This window comes from Geospiza fortis, unplaced genomic scaffold (genome assembly GCF_000277835.1).
Source record: "Geospiza fortis unplaced genomic scaffold, GeoFor_1.0 scaffold5, whole genome shotgun sequence".
NCBI lineage: Eukaryota > Metazoa > Chordata > Aves > Passeriformes > Thraupidae > Geospiza > Geospiza fortis.
In genome coordinates, this window is record NW_005054421.1 from 972,572 (window position 1) to 992,569 (window position 19,998).

General features: G+C 44.2%; 1 protein-coding gene across 1 annotated transcript in view; it reads left to right on the top strand.

The window, feature by feature from the left end:
- Window positions 1-19,998, top strand: part of NOTCH2 (notch receptor 2) — an 81,303-nt gene that overhangs the window by 46,158 nt on the left and 15,147 nt on the right. Inside the window, exons 15-24 of the mRNA XM_031061670.1 lie at window positions 1,181-1,326; window positions 1,834-1,953; window positions 2,050-2,202; window positions 5,568-5,796; window positions 9,209-9,410; window positions 12,029-12,182; window positions 13,137-13,321; window positions 14,076-14,208; window positions 16,840-17,085; window positions 19,406-19,518. Coding sequence (XP_030917530.1) covers window positions 1,181-1,326; window positions 1,834-1,953; window positions 2,050-2,202; window positions 5,568-5,796; window positions 9,209-9,410; window positions 12,029-12,182; window positions 13,137-13,321; window positions 14,076-14,208; window positions 16,840-17,085; window positions 19,406-19,518 — 1,681 coding nt within the window. The remainder of the gene's footprint in view (window positions 1-1,180; window positions 1,327-1,833; window positions 1,954-2,049; window positions 2,203-5,567; window positions 5,797-9,208; window positions 9,411-12,028; window positions 12,183-13,136; window positions 13,322-14,075; window positions 14,209-16,839; window positions 17,086-19,405; window positions 19,519-19,998) is intronic.

Consider the following 19,998-nt stretch of genomic DNA (forward strand, 5'->3'; position numbering starts at 1 on the left):
AATTAAAATAAAGAAATGGTTCCAAATTAAATCTTTGGGGATCAGCAGCAACCTATTCTCTCAAAACCTAAAGCATTGAGCGTGGGGACTGTCTTTATTGGCTAGTGCTGTTCTTCCTAACCACACACTGTGTCAAGGAACAGGCTGACAACTTTTGCTCTAGGGATGGATATTTCACCCAGGACACTTTGTCCACTGCTGAGATTTTGTCAGCTTAACACATATTATTGTATGTCTGAGAAAAGAAAGGAAAATTCTCTCTGGGTCTTTTGATAGCAGTAGTTGCTTCTGAATCTTCCCATGCAGGAAGACCAAATGCTGATTTTGGGAGCCCTAAATCAGATTTCCTTTTGGTAATGGTAGTTCTGAGGTGGTTTTGTTTGTGAAAGTTCTCAGCTATACATGGAATAGCCTCCAAAATATGTGCTGTATCCTGGGAAGTGTTGTCAGCACTTGGGCAGGGAAGTGATTTGCTGCTGCAGGTAGCTCTGTAGGGCAGGATGCAGCACTTTCCCTGGAGCTGGCAGGAAGGCTGCTTTTCATTGCTAATTCAGCCTCCTTGAACGCTTGGAAAACAGATTTTTGTTCATCTTGTCTGTCATGTGTCACTTTGCGTGTGTACACCGCGCGCTGTGCTGGGGGAAGAACCTGTGTTGGCAGGGCAGGGACAGAGGCCAGTGTGTGCTCTGTGCCCTGAGTCCAGGCTGATCCACCAAATCCTTCCTTCTACATCATGTGGCTGGGGTGTGCTCTACTGCAGGTTCTGAAACCTGATGGAGGAGATTGCTCCTGCTCCCAGCCAGCTGTTTTCATTTGAAACCACTGTTTGGTATTAAATCAGTCTAGTTATCTTTGGAGCCTATTGTTCCCCTCCACTTCTTTTATTCTAATTTTTTTTTGTTTCTGTCTTTGAATGCGTTGAGATGGTCTTATCAAAGCAGAAACATGTTGCTGGTTGACTGAACACTTTGTGAAAACTGTAATGAGGGAAGTGTGGTTTTAAGGGAGGGTTTATTTTCAGTATTTTCAAAACTATACAGCTGGGGTAAGCAATCTAAAGTAACTTAGGGCTCTTCTCAAGAGGGTTCCTCTGGTTTTCTCTCCAAAACTAATCTGCAGGAGAAACTAGTAGAGGAGTTACTTCAAAATGTCCTAAATTAATGCTGTTTTGCCTTTCAAGGTACAAGTGTGTCTGTGACCCAGGCTGGATAGGAGATTACTGTTCAACAGAAGGGAATGAATGTAAATCAAACCCATGCCAGAATGGAGGAACATGTGAGGATCTGCTGAATGCATACAGATGTACCTGTAGGAAGGGATTCAAAGGTGAAAATTCAGAAAAAATTTGTTATCTTTTCCCTTTTTACTTCATTGCACCTTAAGGGTAATTTCTTTTCATTAAACCTTGTGGAAATAATAATCAAGATGGGAAATGCCACGGCTCTATGAAGTTAAATTAGTCAGTTCCTGTAGACATGATACAGTAATAGAATACTTGGCAAGGGCTTGTCTAAGCCTTGCTTGGAATTAGTAAAAAATGACCTGTTGGAAGCTTAGCTTAATTTTCTTTGTAAATTATGAAATTTACATAAATACCCTGGAAATTAGAGGGGCATTAAACTCAAAATGACCATGGCTGCTTCTACACTGAGCCCATGAGGAGTGCTTTGCTCTCCTTTTCCTTCTGCTGAGATTTTTCAAAATGTGGCAGTGCTGTCCACTGCCGTGTGGGATAATCACACAATGTGAGTTACGACCTCTTTGTTCATTCTTCCAAGAAGCACCAAGCTCTTAGCAGCACATTCTTCAGCTTTTTCCCATTCTGTTCTCCAGGTGTGAACTGCCAGGTAGTGGTTTCTCCTTGTTCCCCTAATCCTTGTGAGAACTCGGGAATCTGCCAAGAATCTCCTGACTCCGAAGGCTACACCTGCCAGTGTGCCCCTGGCTGGGAAGGTAACTGGGTGGGGAACCAGGTGCGCCTGCAGTGCTGGCTCTGAGCCTCCTGCCATTGCCTGGGAGGGTCTCACTCTCGGCCTCTGCACCTTTCAGGGGAAAGATGCACAGTGGATATTGATGAGTGTCTCTCCAAGCCCTGCAAGAACCATGCCCTGTGCCACAACATCCAGGGCAGTTACCTGTGCGAGTGCCGGCCCGGCTTCACCGGCGGCGACTGCGACACCAACATCGACGACTGCCTGGCCAGTGGGTATCAGCGCCTTGCTCTGTGTTCCCCAAAAATCAATTTGCTGACTGCTGTTTGACAGATTTGGAAGGGTCTTTTATGATCTCTTGCCAAAAGGGGAAAAAAAAACCCCCAAACTTCAGCTTGGTAATGTTTGAGGCAGTCAAAATCCATCGTGTTCGGCTGCTAGAATGGACCACGGTGTCCTAACTGATGGCAACTCTTGTTCCCAGGTCCTTAACTTGAAAAGGCCCTTAGAGTTTACATACCTTAATAAGAAGCACTGTTAAATGCAAAATTGTATTTGCCTAAAATTTTAATCCATCAAGTTAAAGTGCCACTGCAGGGCTTACCTGTAATTCGACGTTCAGTTTGATTGAGGTGTGGTGGGAATCCGTCCTTCCTGAAATGTCTGTCTGGCATTAATATTCTGGGAAGAGTGGGTCCTGTTGCAGTTCCAGTTAATCCATATCTGAAAGCAAATTAAGCAGCAGGAAGGCCCTCTGCTCTGGAATAGGAATCAGTTGCAGGAGGGGAGGAGGCCATACCCTGATGAGTACTGGAACGGCTCAAATTGCAAGAAAACAAGTATTAATTTCATGTCCTTGATACTGCTGTTTATAAGGGAAACCAAATACATAGTAGCTTCTTTTTCTTACTGGGCGTATTTTATATCATCATCAGATAAAATCAGTCTCCTGAGAAATGTCACGTGTTTAAAAGTTCATCTGTTACTATTTGAAAAGTGCTTTATCAAATCTTGGAGGAGTTCACAATGCTGTAATTCTTAGATTGGTCAGGTCTTTAAAAAAACCCAACCAATTGAACAGAAAAACCCAAAACAACCACCCCAAAACAAAACAAAACAAAAAAACCAATCCCTTGTTTTTTACTATCAGCTTCAAACCAAAATGGAGTTTTGAAGATTTAAGGCGTGAACTTAACAAATTGTGTTTTGCATTGGAAAAAAAATGTAAATTCATGACTGCTGTAGAGAAGGATCCAAAGAAGTCTATTAGCAAAAGTTACCGTGGGAGCCCCCAGAGCAGCACTCAAAGAACTTCTGAGGTGTCTGGCTCAGGCTGAGCTCTTAATTCCCTCTTTCTGAGCAGACAGGTACAGTACAAAAAGTGTCACGGTGCAGTGAGCCAGAGCTTTGCTTACTGAAGCCAACAAAATCATTGCCTGTCCTGTTAGTTTTTATGTGGGTGCCTGAAGATAAAAACGTCCTCCAAGTGTTCATCTTTTCCCTCTGGAACAGCTGGGACATCTCTCTCCCTCCTCCTGAGTGTTCTGAGAGCTGTGGGATTCACCCCGTGTTGTCTTAGGCAGCACACCCATGAGGCTGAAGAAGCATTTCACATTGCTGCCACAGCTGATTTCATTTAGCATAACAAAAACCTTCCATGCCTTGAGCCAAATGTCTTTAATCTATGAAGCAAACAAACCCTCCAACAACAGGAACTTATTGAAAAGTTGATACCCGAGTCTCCTTCTTCTGTCAGTAAATGTGTGGCACAGAGAATTAATGCACAGCTTTTGGCTTCACTCATACATGGCTCACTGCCACAGACACAACATTTTATAGCTGCCAGGGGTCTTGCTTTGAATGTGCTTTTTCTCTGCAGTAGTCAAATGACCTTTAAATGGATGCAGGTGTGTCTCATAATACAAATTCTTAACATGTGAGCAGATTTCTCAGTCAATAAATGAGCTTTAATTACTTTTCACATTTCTTTTCTTCATTTCCCAGTAAACAGAATTAGTTTATGATACTTACGATAAACTGCAAATTTTTGGTGGAGTCTATTTGCATTTTCAAGTTCATATTTTAGTAGTACTTAAAGGTAGTCCTAAATCCAAAAAAAGGCTCAGTAACCTATTTTTCAACCCCTTTGCTTTCTCCCTTTTTCCTCCCCCCCTCCCAGTTTCCCTCTCTGCCTTCATATATTAGGCTTTTGCTCTGTGGAATGCAGAGTAGAAAAGGAATCTGGCTTCAGGAATGTGGGTCTTAAATCCAAAAGTGGAAGGAGAAAAGCAGGAAGAAATTACTGAACGGCAGAAGTCTTTCAGGCAGATTGGTGCTTGTGGAAGCAGAAGGAATACAGTAGTAGGAGGTGGCTTAGACCAAAAAAGAGTGGCATGCAAGTAGCAAGAGCATGGCAGAGATAAGGAAAATATCAAGAAATGCAATATTGAGGAGAATCCTTGGTGATGTAGGAGTTTGTGAGCTTTTCTGGCAGCCTTTCCCCAACCAGTCTGTGATGCTGGAAAAAATGTCAAGTGCTCAGTCGTGCATAAGTGCTCATATATGTGCTAATGTACACATACAGGTTTGATTTGACTGCGCTGCTTTCATGCTGAAAATTAAGCACACAAGTTCTCTCTTGTGTTAAGAGAGAATGTGCTGAGTTCTCTGATGAATAAAACTTGGTAAGGGAGAAGAAACAGTTGCTGCTCTGTTTTTATTGTATCAGTAGGCATCTGTCACAAAAGCACCATTTGAATTTTAAACCAAGAGGCTTTGGGTTTTGGTTGAACAAATTCCAGCAGAGAAACCTTTAGGCCCTGAAGGTTGGCCTTGATCCACAGCTGCTTGTAAATTTCTAATTGATAATGCTTTGCAGTTACCTGTTCCATAAAGTGGCTGAGAAAAACCTGTCAGTACTCTGTCCAGCTCTGGGCTGTGTGGCCTCTTTTTTTCATACAAACAGCTGCTCTAGGCCTGGCCCTTCACTGTTCTTGGCTTTTGTGTTGCTGAAATGGCTCTCAAGGTATTAAAGAGTCTTTTTTTCCCATCCCTGCCACCAAGGTTCCTCAGTTCTGCTTTTCAAGGTTGTTTATTTTCTCTGATCTGTTCCATTCTCTCTCTGACCTGCTCAGATCTGTCCAGCAGGTCGGGTTGTGGCACAGTCCCTGCCCTTGGGGTGGTGTTGGCTTTTTATACTGAGAACTACATGTACTTTATTTACAATAATTTTCCAATACCTATCACCTGTGTTAGACAGTGTGTCTCTAAACCAATCCAACAGTATCACCATCACAGCAGAAGATGGAGGGCAAGAGGAAGAAGGAGGGCAGGACATGCCCAGATTCCTCCATCTTGCTTCTTGAACCCCCATTCTAAATCCCCAAAATTCTACTTTTTCACCCTGTGACAAATTAACTATCATTCTGCTCAAACCCTTGTGGCTTGTAACTCCTCACACAAAGTTGGTAATTGTTTCCATGGGCTAAAATCAAAGGCACAGGTGTCTTTGACTCCATGCCAAGGTCTCTGAGCCCCTTGCCAGGGTCTCCAGCCATCCAGGGCAGGCAGAGGGACGTCCTGGGTTCTGACACACTGTCACCCATTCTAACACTCACTGTGGTGCTTCTGTCCCAGATCCCTGCCAGAACGGGGCCTCGTGTGTGGATGGGATAAACTCCTTCTCGTGCATCTGCCTGCCCGGATTTCACGGGGACAAGTGTCAGACAGACACCAACGAGTGCCTGAGTGAGCCCTGCAGGAACGGGGGCACCTGCACCCACTACGTCAACAGCTACACCTGCAGGTGCCCGCCGGGCTTCGAGGGCACCAACTGCGAGAGCAACATCGACGAGTGCACGGACAGGTGAGCCACTGCCCCCAGCCCATTGCTGCTCCTGCCCCCAGCCCATTGCTGCTCTGCACCCAGCCCATTGCTGCTCCTGCCCCCAGCCAGTCTCTCAGACCCTCTGTGGTCAGGATGATCCTGAGGTGTTTGAAAGTCTCTTTTTCCCAGCCCTGAGACTGAAGGAGTCAGGATTCCTCAGCTGGGGTTTTCAAGGTTGTTTATTCTCTGTTATCTATTACATTCTCTTTCTGACCTGCTGAGATCTGTGCAGCAGGTCGGGTTGTGGCACACTGTGAGCACACCAGAGGTGGTGTTACCTTTTTATACTAAAAACTACGTGTACTTTATTTACAATAATTTTCCAGTACCTATTACCTATGTTAGACAGTCTGTCTGTACTCTAAACCAATCCAAAAGTGCCACCATCACCCAGAAGATAGAGGCCAAGAAGAAGAAAGACGAAGGACAAGGCATGCCCAAATCCCTCCATCTTGGCTGGTGAACCCCCATTCTAAATCCCCCAAATTCTACTTTTTCACCCTGTGATGAATTCACTGTCATTCTACTCAAACCTGAACCCCCATTCTAAATCCCCAAAATTCTACTTTTTCACCCTCTGACAAACTAATAATTCTACTTAAACTCTCAGGGCTTGTAACTCTTCACACAAAGTTGGTAATTGTTTCCATGGGCTAAAATCAAAGGCACAGGTGTTTGTGACTCCGTGCCAAGGTCTCTGAACCCATTGCCAGGGTCTCGAGCCATCCAGGGCAGCCAGAGGAATGTCCTGGGTTCTGACACCAGTCCTGCTCAGGAGCAGCTTCTAACCAGGGCAATTCTCCTTTCCTGCCATTTGTCACAGGCATACTTGTGATTCTTGCAAGGAAAGCTGGCTTAGCTGAAGCACAGTTGCCTGGTCCTCAGTTTCTCCTAACGTTCTTCCAACAGTTCCATTACAGCATAAATGGGATAGTGTTTAACAGAAGTTAAAACAGTTAGGGATGCTAGCTTATTGAAATATAAATAATTCATATTTTTACAAAACCCCTATCACATAGAGGAGGGGAAATAATTGGTTATGAATGGTTACTCTGCTGAGAAATAACAAAAGCTGCAAAAATGGAAGCAATGGCCAACTTAGAAAAGCAGCAAAAATAAATTAGTTCCGAGTTGTTGACAAATAATATGAAGAAGAAACCAGGAGAAACACTAAATCCTGTATTGGAAAAGATTTAATCACTGGAGATTTTTTAATGCTTGCAAAAAAAAAATGGGATGTGGTTTAGCAGTACTGAGATAAAACCTGAGGTCATTCTAAAGGGGGAGGTGTGGAACTGAGTTAAAATGCTCAACAGCTGGTCCTCATATAAATGGTTCATGTGGTAGCTTTAAGAGCTCTTTGAGAGTTAAACATGTGATTCCATCATCTGCCTGCATATTTATTTTAAGCTTCGTTAGGATTGATGTATGTAACTTCAGATTCTCAAATGGGAAAAAATTCTAACAATTTCTTTAAAACTTGCAGTGGTTAAAAAAATAATTAGAAGTACTCTGTTCTAGTCTAGTTAGCAGAGACAAATGATGCAAAACTCTTGGTTTTCTCAAGTATTTTCCACACAAATAGAAAAGATCTTTTCTACCTTTCATAAAATTGCATTTGAGGAGGAGGTATTTTAATATCTTTTTCTTAAGAGCAGGATTGTGTCACTGATGAGGGTGTGTTTAATTTGCACAACAGTTGTTGAATCAAGTGGAGTATGCTGGGTGTTGTAGCAGAACTCCTGGCTCTTCCTTGGGGTTCATCCTGTTTTTGTTTTTGTTATCAGTCAGGACAGGAACCAGTCTTGCAGGTATGAATTAAGGATGTAGCAATTTTCAACGCTCTGCCAAGCTAAACCAGTCACACCTTCTCAAGCAAAATTACCGAGCTGTGCTTAAGAGCTCTGTGGTGGTTGGCTAATTTGAATTTGGGTCAAATGACTCTTCCTTGTGCTGTGTGAGAAGCTGCCTGTGAGAGAGTGCCCTCTCCTTTTGGGACCTGGTTTCAGTGAAACACACCGGGAGATTGGCAGTTCCTCTGTCTCCCCTGCTTTGCCAGGAGTGGAAATGGCATTTTTCTCTCCCTCTAGAAGAGAATTCAGCCCCCAAGACAGAGGAGTTCTCTGATGAGCAGTTTAGTGTTTGATGAGTAGGGTAATGCTGGCATCTCTGCCGCCATCGCAGTTGGAATTTCGATATTTAAAACTTCCTTCCCTGCACTGGGAGTTCAGGGAGCTGAGTCAGGGGATCCTCTGGTGGAAATACCCTTTGACAGGGCACAAAGCAGGTAGCAGGCGTGAATTTGGGTTGTGTACTTTATCAAGCTGATTATCTCAAGTCTGATCTAGCATTACTCTCAGAGGAGCAGGAGTTCCTTTACAAGGAAAACGGAGTCAATTTTGCATGAGTCAATTCCCCAAACTTTCCCAGTCCCTTCTCCTTAGGACGCCTAATCTGGCAGAATTTCATATGATCAGAAGACTGGGGGGGAGGGGGGTAATTCCTTTGATCTGAATTCTGCCAGGGCATGTATGAGCAGTTTTACAAATCAGGACTTAAGATTCTCATGAGAAGAGAAGGAAGGGATTTAGCAATACCAATACTTTCACATAATTTCAGTGAGGAACATGCTTGTGTTTTGCATGTTGTATGAACTTTTTCCTTGAGAAACCATACCCCTGATTCCTTTGAAGATTAAAAAAAAAAAAGGCAAATTGTTTTGTTTCTCATAATTTGTAATACAATTGCAATTTGTAATAAAATGTATCAGTTTGAGCAAGCCACATGAGGTGGTGTTTGTGGTCACATTGAAGCTGGGAAGATTACATTAAATTAGTTGCCTCCATCACTAATGACTCATTAAAACCTTGCTTTACCTTCTTGGTCTGCTGAGGTAGAAGTGAGCTGGAGGCTGAGCTGGAATTCCCTAGGATTGCTGTTTCTGCTTGATGCTTCTTCAGCCAGAAGTTAGCAGGGATCAAAAGATCTGTTATCTGCTTTTCTCCTTATTTCAGTCATGTTTTGTTGCTATAGGACACGAAAGAACACAAGCTCACACCGCTGCTCTCAAGGTGAAGGAAAAAAAGAAGTTTATTTTCTGACTCTAACATTTATAGTTTTCTAAAAGTGACAGTGGGTTGGAGGGTGACAGTGCTGCCTCTCCAATGACACTGGACAAACCAACAGTCCATCAAATTTCTCCTCCTCCATAAAGGAATGCAAAACAATGAGTTATTTACAGAAAGCGTGTGAGAGAGGTTCGTTACAAGAATGTCAACATCAGAAGGCTTAGAAAACCTTAAAAAACCAGGGCAACAATGTTTATGTTCCCTTTTGTCTGTGAGCTAATTGCTTTTTGTCTCAGCTTACCTTTGTTGCTCCTCCCTTGCAGCTCCTGTTTCAATGGAGGCACTTGTTTGGATGGAATCAATTCCTTCACCTGCCAGTGCCCCCTGGGCTTCACGGGCCCCTTCTGCCTGACAGAAATCAACGAGTGTGACTCCCACCCCTGCCTCAACAGGGGCACCTGTGTGGACAGCCTGGGCACATACAGGTGTATCTGTCCCCTGGGCTACACTGGCAAGAACTGCAAGGTGGGTGACTTCTGGTGGCGTTGTGTTTTGAGCTGTCCAGCAGCAGAGGTGACACGGGAGAGGTGTGATGTGCCAAACGTGGCTGAGCTGTTCCTCCTTCAGTCCTGCTTGGCCCATTAGGTGCCTCTGTTCAAAACTGGAAATCATAGAATGGGCTGGAAGAAACCTTAAAGATCATCTAGTTCCACGCCCTGTCTATGTGCAAGGAGGAGAAGAGTGGTTATTTATGAGAACAGGTGTCGCTGGAACTTTCTAGATTAGTTTTCTTGAATGAAAACCAGCTGTTACCCTGGAAAATGGCTCCATTTCATTCAAAGCATAAAATTGTCCTGATTGAAGACAGAGTCCTGTATTTTAAAAAAAACCAACTAAACAAACCAGCAAACAAGCACAAAACAAAACCAATATCAGTCTGATTAGCAGGATTTAGATTTAATGGTTTAAATTGTCCTGATTGAAGACAGAGTCCTGTATTTTAAAAAAAACCAACTAAACAAACCAGCAAACAAGCACAAAACAAAACCAATATCAGTCTGATTAGCAGGATTTAGATTCAATGGTTCATTTTTTACAGGGAGGTTAATTTTATTCAGGGTTGATTGTAAATTTTTTTTCATGAAAAGCCAGAAGATGTTTTGGGGCAGTAAATGACATGCCTGTCCTATTCACAACCTCAATAACAATCTCCATCCTTACTTGCACATTTAAGTTCAGGCAGTTTCCAGTTTTCCACAGGAGCTGCAAACCCTCTATGCTGTAAATGACTGACTAGTGCCTATTAAAAACTCTAACTTGGCATGGCACACTGGAAACAGAATGACGTTTTTCAAATCTGAATTCTTTTTGATTCTGTTCTTATCAAAACGGCAAGAATGACTTGAGACTATTTCTGCTTTTGGAATGGTAAACTCTGTATTGGCTTCCTTTACCAGCAGGCTTGAGTGCTGCCATTAAAAAAAAAAAAAGTGAATTTCTTAAATTGCTGGAAAACACTACAATTTTGTAAGAATTTTGCAGCTGTCTTTCGTGCCAACATGTCTTTGTAAAGCAGGGAGTGTTGTAAAGCAGGGAGTGTTGGAAAGAAGCATTTTAGTGGCACTGGGGGAGGTGCTTTTTCAGAAGTATGTTGCTAGACATTAAATTGTCAGGTCTGCTTCTAGGTATTGCTAATGGAGGAAGTGAATGCAAAGTAATGAAGTGGTAGAAAAAAGCAACCCCTCTGCTACCCTCATTATGCATTCTGGGCACACCACTTCAACCTCATTGGGAGAATTAGCATTGAGAGGGATCCTGAAGTACTGTGAAGTTCAGTAGTTCCTCTTCTGTTATGTTTGCTTTGTTTTTACTGGAGAAAAGGATTAATGTTCCTTTCCCCAAATTAAATGCTGTGGATTCTCAGAAGGTCTGCTTTATGTTCAGAGAAGCCTGATTGTAATGTATTACCCATTTTATACAAGGAACCAGAACTTTCTAAATTTAGATAAGTACTGCTCAAAGCTCTATTGAAGAGATTTATAGATTACAGCTACACTGTAGTTCTTGTCTTAGTAGTAAACTGGCTTGACCTAATTAGCAAAGCTAAATAAGCAGGACAAAATCAGACAATGATTCATAAGTTTTAGAATTTGCATGTAAAACAGTCAGCTACTCATTACAAATGCAGAAGCAAGAGGCTCGGTGTTTTTTCTTCTTCACGCTCAACTACATGTGATAAAACTTAATTCCAAGTTTCCTTTTGGTTGCCTGTGAAAGCACAGATTTATTTGTTTTTTTTACTTTAATCTTTGTGAGGAGAAAGTTTGCATCTGAAAAGCAGAACTTTCTGCAATTGAAATTGCATTTTACAGCCAAAATTCTGTGCTACTCACTTTAAAAACCTCACTCTTCCTCAAGTCAGCTTGAAATCAATCAAATAGCTGTATTAATTTGAAGATAAATGCTTAAAAAAGAAATTATGGTTAGTGGCTGGTTTATATTACGTCAGAGAGTTATTTTGGGTCTTCACTTTCATATGATGATTTACTGAGTTTTAGACTCTTTGTTTCTATATGAGAAATCAAGAAAAGCAATATGCTTTGGCCCATCTTCAGGTCATGAAACGGTTGTGGGGTTTCAGTTGAATCTTGGAAGACACAAGAAGTCAGAGAGACCACAGTGCAGCAGGTGGGGCCAGAAGGAGGCATGGTGAGCTAATGATAGAAAGGAAAAGTATGGCTCAAAATGTGGAGCACATCTGTCATCCTCAGCAAGCAGTGAAGATGGGGGGAGTTTGGGGGAATAACTGGAAGCCTCCTGCTACCATGGAGCTAGAAAGCTAGTCTGAGATAAAACCCAGTTTTCTCAAACTGAGCCAGTCAAAGATCCAGCTTCATGGTGAGGTGTGAGGATTGTGAAATAATGCTGCCATCTGGGGTTTATTCCTCTGTTCACTTGCTCTTTCCCAGGCATATGAGACTGTCAGTAGAGTACCTGGCTTAGCTTGGGAAGGACTCTCCTGCCCTTTGCAGTGCCACAGGGATCCTGTATTGCAGAGCTCCCTTTCCTTGCATCTGAACTTCTTCTCTGAGTGCTGTTTCTCCTGCCTGTGCCATGTCTCACGTGGGTTGTTTGCCCTGCAGACCCTGGTGGATCTGTGCAGCAAGTCTCCCTGCAAGAACAAGGGCACGTGCGTGCAGACCCTGGCCCAGACGCGCTGCGTGTGCCCGCCCAGCTGGACCGGCGCCTACTGCGACGTGCCCAGCGTCTCGTGCCAGGTGGCAGCTTCACAGAGAGGTAAATCAGCATCCTCTGGCCTTCAGCAGCTCTGTGCCCAGGCACCTCCTTCCCCCCTGCCCCTGTGCACAGCCCAGAGAGCTTTGCCTCTAGCCGATCACTTCTCGAGTAAAAATACTCTCTGCAGCGGTGTGTTTGGGAGTCAAGGCTTCCTTGGTTCTCCCCGTCACAAAAAATATCAGACAGGAAGAATTAAATGCTTCATGGGGTCTCAGTTTCAGTAGTGCTGTTTTACATGGACTATGTTTTTGGAAAATGCATCAGCTCTTCATGCTAAACCCCAGGCAGGCTAAACCCCAGGTTTCTGCTAAACCCCAGGCAGGCCAGGGGTTAAGGCCACATCCTTCTACAAGAAAGGCATCTTGAACTCATGGTAAGTATTTTTGCAGAGTACTGATTACTGAGTGCACTATTTAGCCTTATAGGTTATACCATGGCCCCTCAAAGTAGTAATTTGCTACTTCAAATGATGTATGTGTCAAAGATTTAATTTTTACGTGAATTTTGTATGGCAACATGGCTTGTAGCCCAGGCAGATGGACACTGTCATGCCACTTTTGTCCAGGAAAGCCAGACAAGCAGGTTCAGTGTCAAAGGAGAAAGGTGTCAAGCTCCCATACTTTTTGGGGATGTTCTAGGTACAAACCTGCACCTTTGTAGAGCAGCAGTAGTAGTTCAGATATGTACTCACCAGCCAGTGCTAAAGTAACACAGCAGCACAAATACTTCATGTCAGTGTTGAATCCAGTGATCCAAAGAGGACAGAGCCTGACTTCATTTGTAAGCCAGTTTTGGTTCTGATCTACTGTAATTTAAGGAGTAACTCTTCAATTTTAAAGTTACAACTTTTCAGTTTGTTGGGCCTACCCATATCCATTTCTGTCTGAGCCACCAGCACTGGCAGCAATTGCGTTTTGTGTGTTTGCTCACTTGTTTGTTTTAACTCCGCTCCAGGAGTCCCCGTGGACCAGCTGTGCCAGCACTCTGGTCACTGCCTCAACGTGGGGAACAGCCACCACTGCCAGTGCCAGGTGGGCTACACGGGCAGCTACTGCGAGGTGCAGCTGGATGAGTGCGAGTCCAGCCCCTGCCAGAACGGAGCCACCTGCAGGGACCACCTGGGCGGATACCACTGCCAGGTACCCGGGGGCACAGGGGAACAAAGGCACCAGCAGCAATCACAAACACCTGCAAGTGCTGGGGACTACCTTCAAATAGGGGCATAAAAGCAGCCTGCACCTGGGAGGAATTTTTAATTTGGCTGTAGCAAAACCAGTGCTCCTGAGAGGTTTTTAAGAGTGAATTAAGAGGTGTGGGTTGGAAGGAGCTGTGGTTGATGAGCGTTTGAACTCTTTGTGACATTGGAGAGGGGATTCTAATCTGGAAAGGCTTTTTGCCTGAGGGGTGGTTTGTATTAAAATATTTGTAAAATGTATTAAAGGAATATTGTATTTTCCCTGTTGGATGGCCAAAGTATCCCTTGCCTCCCAGGGTGGGAAATGCTTTCTGTTTCCTAACACTGATGCAGAGAGCAGTGTAGGCCATGAGATTGGTGTATATCAACCTCCCTAAAGCTTTTTGGAATGGTAGAACACCTTGGAAGCCCATGTCCAGAGGGAAAGGATGAGTTTTATGTAAACCTTAAGCCAAAACTACTAAGCCAGCTTTGGTGCTGGAGGGTATCAGGGTTTGATCTGCTGTGTTTTGCAGCAATCCAATCACTTGAATTCAAATTTGCAGTGCCCTGTTACGTTGTGTGTTTAAGCTGCTTTTCCAGCTACAAAGGCAGTCCTGATGTGCCCCACTGAGGGCTCCTGTGTCGGTGCTGGCCTTTCTGAGCTGCCTGCTCATGTGTGTGCCAGAAGCCATTGACACTCATTTCCGTGCCGGCAGTGCGTGGCTGGATACCAGGGGGTCAACTGCGAGTACGAGGTGGATGAGTGCCAGTTCCAGCCCTGCCAGAACGGAGGGACCTGCATCGACCTGGTCAATCACTTCAAGTGCTCCTGCCCGCCAGGAACCCGCGGTAGGATGCTCAGCAATTAAGTGAATGTTACAAAGGGGAATTTTCCTCTCTGGCTGCTGGTTTCACGAGACACAGTTTAAAGGGAATGCATTCTGCTCTTTGAAGAATGTTCCCAAAGTACACTGGATCCCTTGGGATACATATTTTCTCTTTAAAAATAAATGCTGCTTTTTTCCCCTCCCTTTTAATTTTTTTTCTTTTAAAGGAATAGGTCGTGGCAGTGTCCCTTGGGAATGTAGAGCCATCTTTGGCAATGTGGATGCAGGAGATTGCTGTTAAGATCTCTCCCAAACCTATCTTTTTTGATACAGTAAATCCAAGGTTTCTTTTTGGCTAAGGTGCTATGAAATAAGTGGGAAACTTTCTTAGTTTTTGTATAACTTCCAATATCCTATACTTGCTTAAATTTTTGCCCTTCATTTTCCTCTGTCCTGGAGTCTTTTGTGGAAAAGAAGCTGAGTGACTCTAGGCTACCCTAAACTATTTCATCATATTGGAGCTCTTTTAATAAAAGTTCCTTCAGGGGAAAAAAGTTGAAAAAGAAAAGAAAATAAAAGTAGTCCACAGTTTATATCAGTAGTTTTCAGTAAGCATGATTCCACAGGCTGTTTATTGTCAGGTTTCTTAAAACCTAGCCTTCCCTTTTATATCTTACCTATGAACCTGGCTTCTGCCTTTGAAAATATTCAGGTTTTAACATTTTAACCCATCAGTAAATGCTTTCTCACTTTATGTTCTTTTTTTAAGCTTATTCCTCAAGTCAGAGCAATGTAAAATTTTTAACTGAACTCTTTCTTTCTGAAGTGTGTCATCTCAATTGTTGGCAAAATCTTCAGATGTCAGAGAGAACTAAATTCTTGTTTCATAAGGAAATTTAAGTACAATTATAAAATAATATATTTGCCTCTTGCCCACTCATATCACCAGTTCATTCACTTCAGTGTGGTTCTCCCCACTCTGGATAAGTGTTTATTTCATTGTAAATCATTGCACTACCAATTCTTCATGTATTGTTCTTAATATTATTCTTCAATAAAAAAAACAGGCAAAAAAGTGCAATAAAACAAAAGCAGAAACAAACCTGCTTTTTAGGTCTCTACATCCAAGAGTGTATTTAGGTACCAGTATCTGCATTGCCAGAATTTCTGTATTCCACTCAATTCCCCACCATCCTTTGAGATGTTCTGGGTGTGCTGCTTTTAATCCTTCAGTCTTTCTTTGTTGTGATTAATTACTTTCTGGATGTAACAGTTTTGTTGGTTTTTTGGGGGGGTTGGCTTTTTTTGTTGTTTTTCTTTGTTTTTGTTTTTGGGTTTTTTTGGGTTTTTTTGTTTGTTTTGTTGGTTTTTTTATTTTTTTGTAAATGAAAGGAATTGGAGGAGACTTGATACAATTATTTAGAATAGTAAAACTTAGCTTTTGTCCCTGGCCCAGTTTGTAGTTAGTACTTTACTGATGCCAGTATAAGCATCCTCCCTATTTAGGTGAAGGATTTTACTTGCTCTGGGTGGAACAACAGCAATCAACTTGCTCAGCTTCCCCTCTCTGCCCTTGTGCAGTGAAAGCAGAACCAGCACCTGCCCTTGTCCCTTGAAAGGAAATCCCACAGGGAGGAGAAGAAATTGCCCTCCCTGGCTGCTGGTGGGGGTTTGCTGTAAGTCCCCAGCAGCCAGGCTGGAGGAATCCGTGTTTTATCACAGCTGCTTTTTTTGTTGGTGTGCTGCTGCTTGTTTTAATGCTGCAAATGCTCTTTGCCCAGGTCCAGGGTAGCCTGGTGGCAGCCTGTGGCTGTCAAGGCCAGCACGGGGCTCCCAGGCTCTGCTCAGTCTCAGGGCTGAATCAAGTGCATCTTTTTTGGGCTTGGTTTGGTTTTGTGTTTTTAATTATGCCCTTAAATTAAGTCAAGTGTGAAAGCTGCCAAATACCAGGACAGCTTAGCACTGAGGACAGCCTGGATGTAAAACACATGTACCCTAAGCCTGGCCTGAAGCTGGCTGTCTGCAGAGGGTGTGGAATGTGTTAAACTGGGATCTTTACCTGCTTATTTCAAGGTCTGTGCGTGACATGGCCTTAAAACTTGATGAGCAGTGTAGGTGATGCCTTGAAAGGCTAATGGAACAGAGGCTGGGCAGAGTTAAAGGAATAAAGTAGGGATTTATTAAAGGAATAAAATAGGGATTTATTAAAGGAATAAAATAGGGATTTATTAAAGGAATGAAGTAGGGATTTATTAAAGGCCTTCACAGGATACACCCTGGGCAGTACCAGAGCCTGGCCATGGCTACACCCAAGATGGACCCTGGGTTATGAGTTCTCACACTTTTATAAGTTTTGGTCCATTTCCATCTTGGGGTTCATTGTCCAATTCCAGCTCCAGGTGATGCAGTCCCACCCTCCCAGTTTGCTCTCCTCCATTCCCTGTTGTTTGCACTTTTTGGGCCTGAAGCTGCAGTGGTGTCCTTGGTTCTGGGGCTGGAAAAGGATTGTTCTGTGGGACTGAGCTGTGAGGAGAACCTGCCAGCACTTTATATGAAGTTCAGAGTTATAAACTAATGCAGTACAGAATCTGAAGCCATCCCAGGGAAGGCAGGCGTGGCACTGTGTCCCCAAGCTGTCCCTCTCTCCTGGCAGGCCGGCTGTGTGAGGAGAACGTGGATGACTGCATCTCAGACTCAGGGGCTCCGCGCTGCTTCAACGGGGGGCAGTGCATCGACCAGATCGGGGGGTTCAGCTGCCTGTGCCCCCAGGGCTTCGCGGGGGAGCGCTGCGAGGGCGACATCAACGAGTGCCTCTCCAACCCCTGCAACCCGCGCGGGAGCCTGGACTGCGTGCAGCTCACCAACGACTACAGGTGCATCTGCAGAAGCGCTTTCACTGGTGAGTAGTCATCAACACGCATCCCATTTCATGGCAGCATCTTAAGAAATGGTGGCTCTGTCCCTTCCTGGCAGTGCTGTTATCTGCCCACTTCTCTTCACAATGTCTGGTTGTTTCCCTACTGTCACAGACATCTTTTATGAAAAATCCTTTCCTTAGGATTTCTCCTCCTGAGAAGCTGAGAGGCCTCAGGAACAAAATGGAAACAATGATTATCTGCTGCTGTGGAATGCAGCAGGTGCATCTGTGATTGGCCCATGTTGATTGTTTCTAATTAATGGCCAATCACAGCCCAGCTGGCTCAGACTCTCTGTCCGAGACACAAGCCTTTGTATAATTCCTTCTTCTTCTATTCTTAGCTAGCCTTCTGATGAAATCCTTTCTTCTATTCTTTTAGTATAGTTTTAATATAATATATATCATAAAATAATAAATCAAGCCTTCTGAAACATGGAGTCAGATCCTCATTTCCTCCCTCATCCTTGGACCCCTGTGACACTGTCACACCCTACAGCATGTTTGTTTTTAAACCGGTCTTTCTTTTAAAATTTCTAAGAAATTTGGCTTCCAGAGCTGTCTCAGATGAAGGAATCTCCTGAGACATTTGGCTTCCAGGACTTCTCTTTCCTTGTGGTACTTTTGTCGCCTTCATAATGTCACATTTCTAATATTGAAAGTGTAACAGTTCATGTGTCAGCTTAGCTGTGACTTCTCCTTTTGCAAAGCAGCCATGTGCATTTTCTCTATAAATCAGCGTCATGGTGTCATAATTAGCTTTTGGCCTCCTTTTCTACTCCTAGCTGCCTTTCCTCCTTGCATTGGTGATGTGGTCAGGATGGAGTATTCTATGCATAGACAGGCTTTACATTCCTAGCTTGGTGAGCCTTCCACAATCCAACTTTGAATCACAACTTTGCAAGAATTTCACACTGTGCAGACTTATGTCTCACTCTCTCTAGACCTCCTCTTTGTTAGTATTGCTGCTATTCTGCTTTCTGCCTCCCACTGGGCTTAAGTTTGGTCTAATAGTCTCCAGATGTGTCTTAACTTTCAGCTTTCCATTTTCCATGTCAGTTTAACTTCTTATGCATTCAGTTTTCCTCCATTAAAACCTTTCACTTTCCCTGCTTACCAGTCACCTTTCCTGCATGCTTTACCAGCAGTTTTTACTCTTATTTTTTCTTAACGATGCTGTGTTTTTCCACTGAATTTGTGAGTTTCAGATGCAAAGAAATCACAAAGATATATGTTCGAAGAATTCATGTTGTAGCTTTTGAATGCATTACTTATCCTGCCAAAAGAAGTTCCTGGAAGAGTGATGTATGAGGGAAGTGGAGCTGGTGGGACACTGGTGCAGGCCACCAGATGGGTTTATTTTAAGCCTATCTGTCAAGGCTGCTTTTATGAATTTTGTCTCATGTGGCTTCTGACCCTCGTGGAAGGGTTGCTGGATCCTGTGCTGTGGGGAGTGCAGGCCTGCTGCACCCCAGGAGGAGCCGGGAGAGCTGCTGTGTCTCAGACATGGAGTCTGTCTGGAAATGTTAGGCACAAAGGGAAAACATGTTTCCTCCTCTAGCTGTCTGTGTTCTGCACATTCCCCACTGACCCTTCTGACTGGGAGGGGACAGGGTGGCTTTGCTGTGGTCTGTGACTGGTGGGATGCCAGAACTCTGTGGGCCATCCTGCCCTGTCTGCTCCTGTCTGCAGAGTCCTGGCTGCACATGTCTGGAGACTTCTATTAATGTTTTCCTAGAGGGTCTAAGTCATGCTGAGATCATCCCCAACTTTTAGAAGTTTGGTGTCAGCCTGACTCTGGGAGCTGCTGCAAAGCTGGTCAGTGCAGTAAGATCTCTGTCTGGCTGATCAGTCTGAGGAGACTCTGCTTGGTTCTCCTGTTCACTCGTGGTACATCTGGTTCTGAGGGTTACAGTGTGAGTTGCCATTGGACTCATTGAGCATCTCCCAAATAGTAAAGAAGTCTTAGAAATCCCCAAACTGGTGTGGTACATCACTTCCAGCCTCTGTGCCTGGCTGACTTGGGGATGACAGCAGCACCCTCTGTCTCTGTGCTGTGTTGTGTGTGTTCTTGAGGAGGCAGGCACTGCCAGCTGTCTCCAAATGCACCTTGTGGATCTGAGGCTGTGCCTCCCTCTTTACTGCTTAGGCAGCCACGTGGAGACCACACCTCATCCAAAGGGATGCTCCCTCCAAAAGGACTGCTCAGCTCGCTGTTTATTGACAGTGTGTGTTGTGGTGTGATGGCTTTGGGGTGGTCACACACACGTTTCTCTGCTCTGTGTCTCTCTGTGCCCTGTCCCAGGCCGTCACTGTGAGAGTGTCATTGACGTGTGTCCGCGGAAGCCGTGCCAGAACGGCGGCACCTGCGCGGTGGCCAGCAACATGCCCGAGGGCTTCATCTGCCAGTGCCCCCCGGTAAGCACCCACCCCTGCTCCCACTGCCCTGCCTGCCCCAGCCCCAGAGCCCTCTGCCCGGCCTCTCACTGCTTACTGCAGGTGATTTACCCACATCCCTTCGTTTATCTGCTCAGCAGGGAGGCCCAGGGCTTCCAGCTGCCCCAGGAGAGTGATGCTGCCTGTTGCTACCCCAAACGTGTATGGTCTTCAAGTATCACAGCTGGCTTTTTTGTCTTAAATCTACCGTTAAATTACATTAACTTAATTTAATTAACTTTTTTTTTTTTGCAGTCCTGTGTTTTCTGTGCTTGCTGCAAGCTTCCCCTTGTTTGTGGCCCTTTTAGGCTGTTTTCAAAATGTAACAGAGCCTTGTGATTTCCTTCTTTATCCATAAGGTTAGGTCCACAAAGTCACAGCTCCTGCAGTGAGGCTAGAGGAGTTACAGGGGAGAAAGGATTTGCACGACACCTTCCCTCCAGCCCTCAGAGTGCTGAAGAA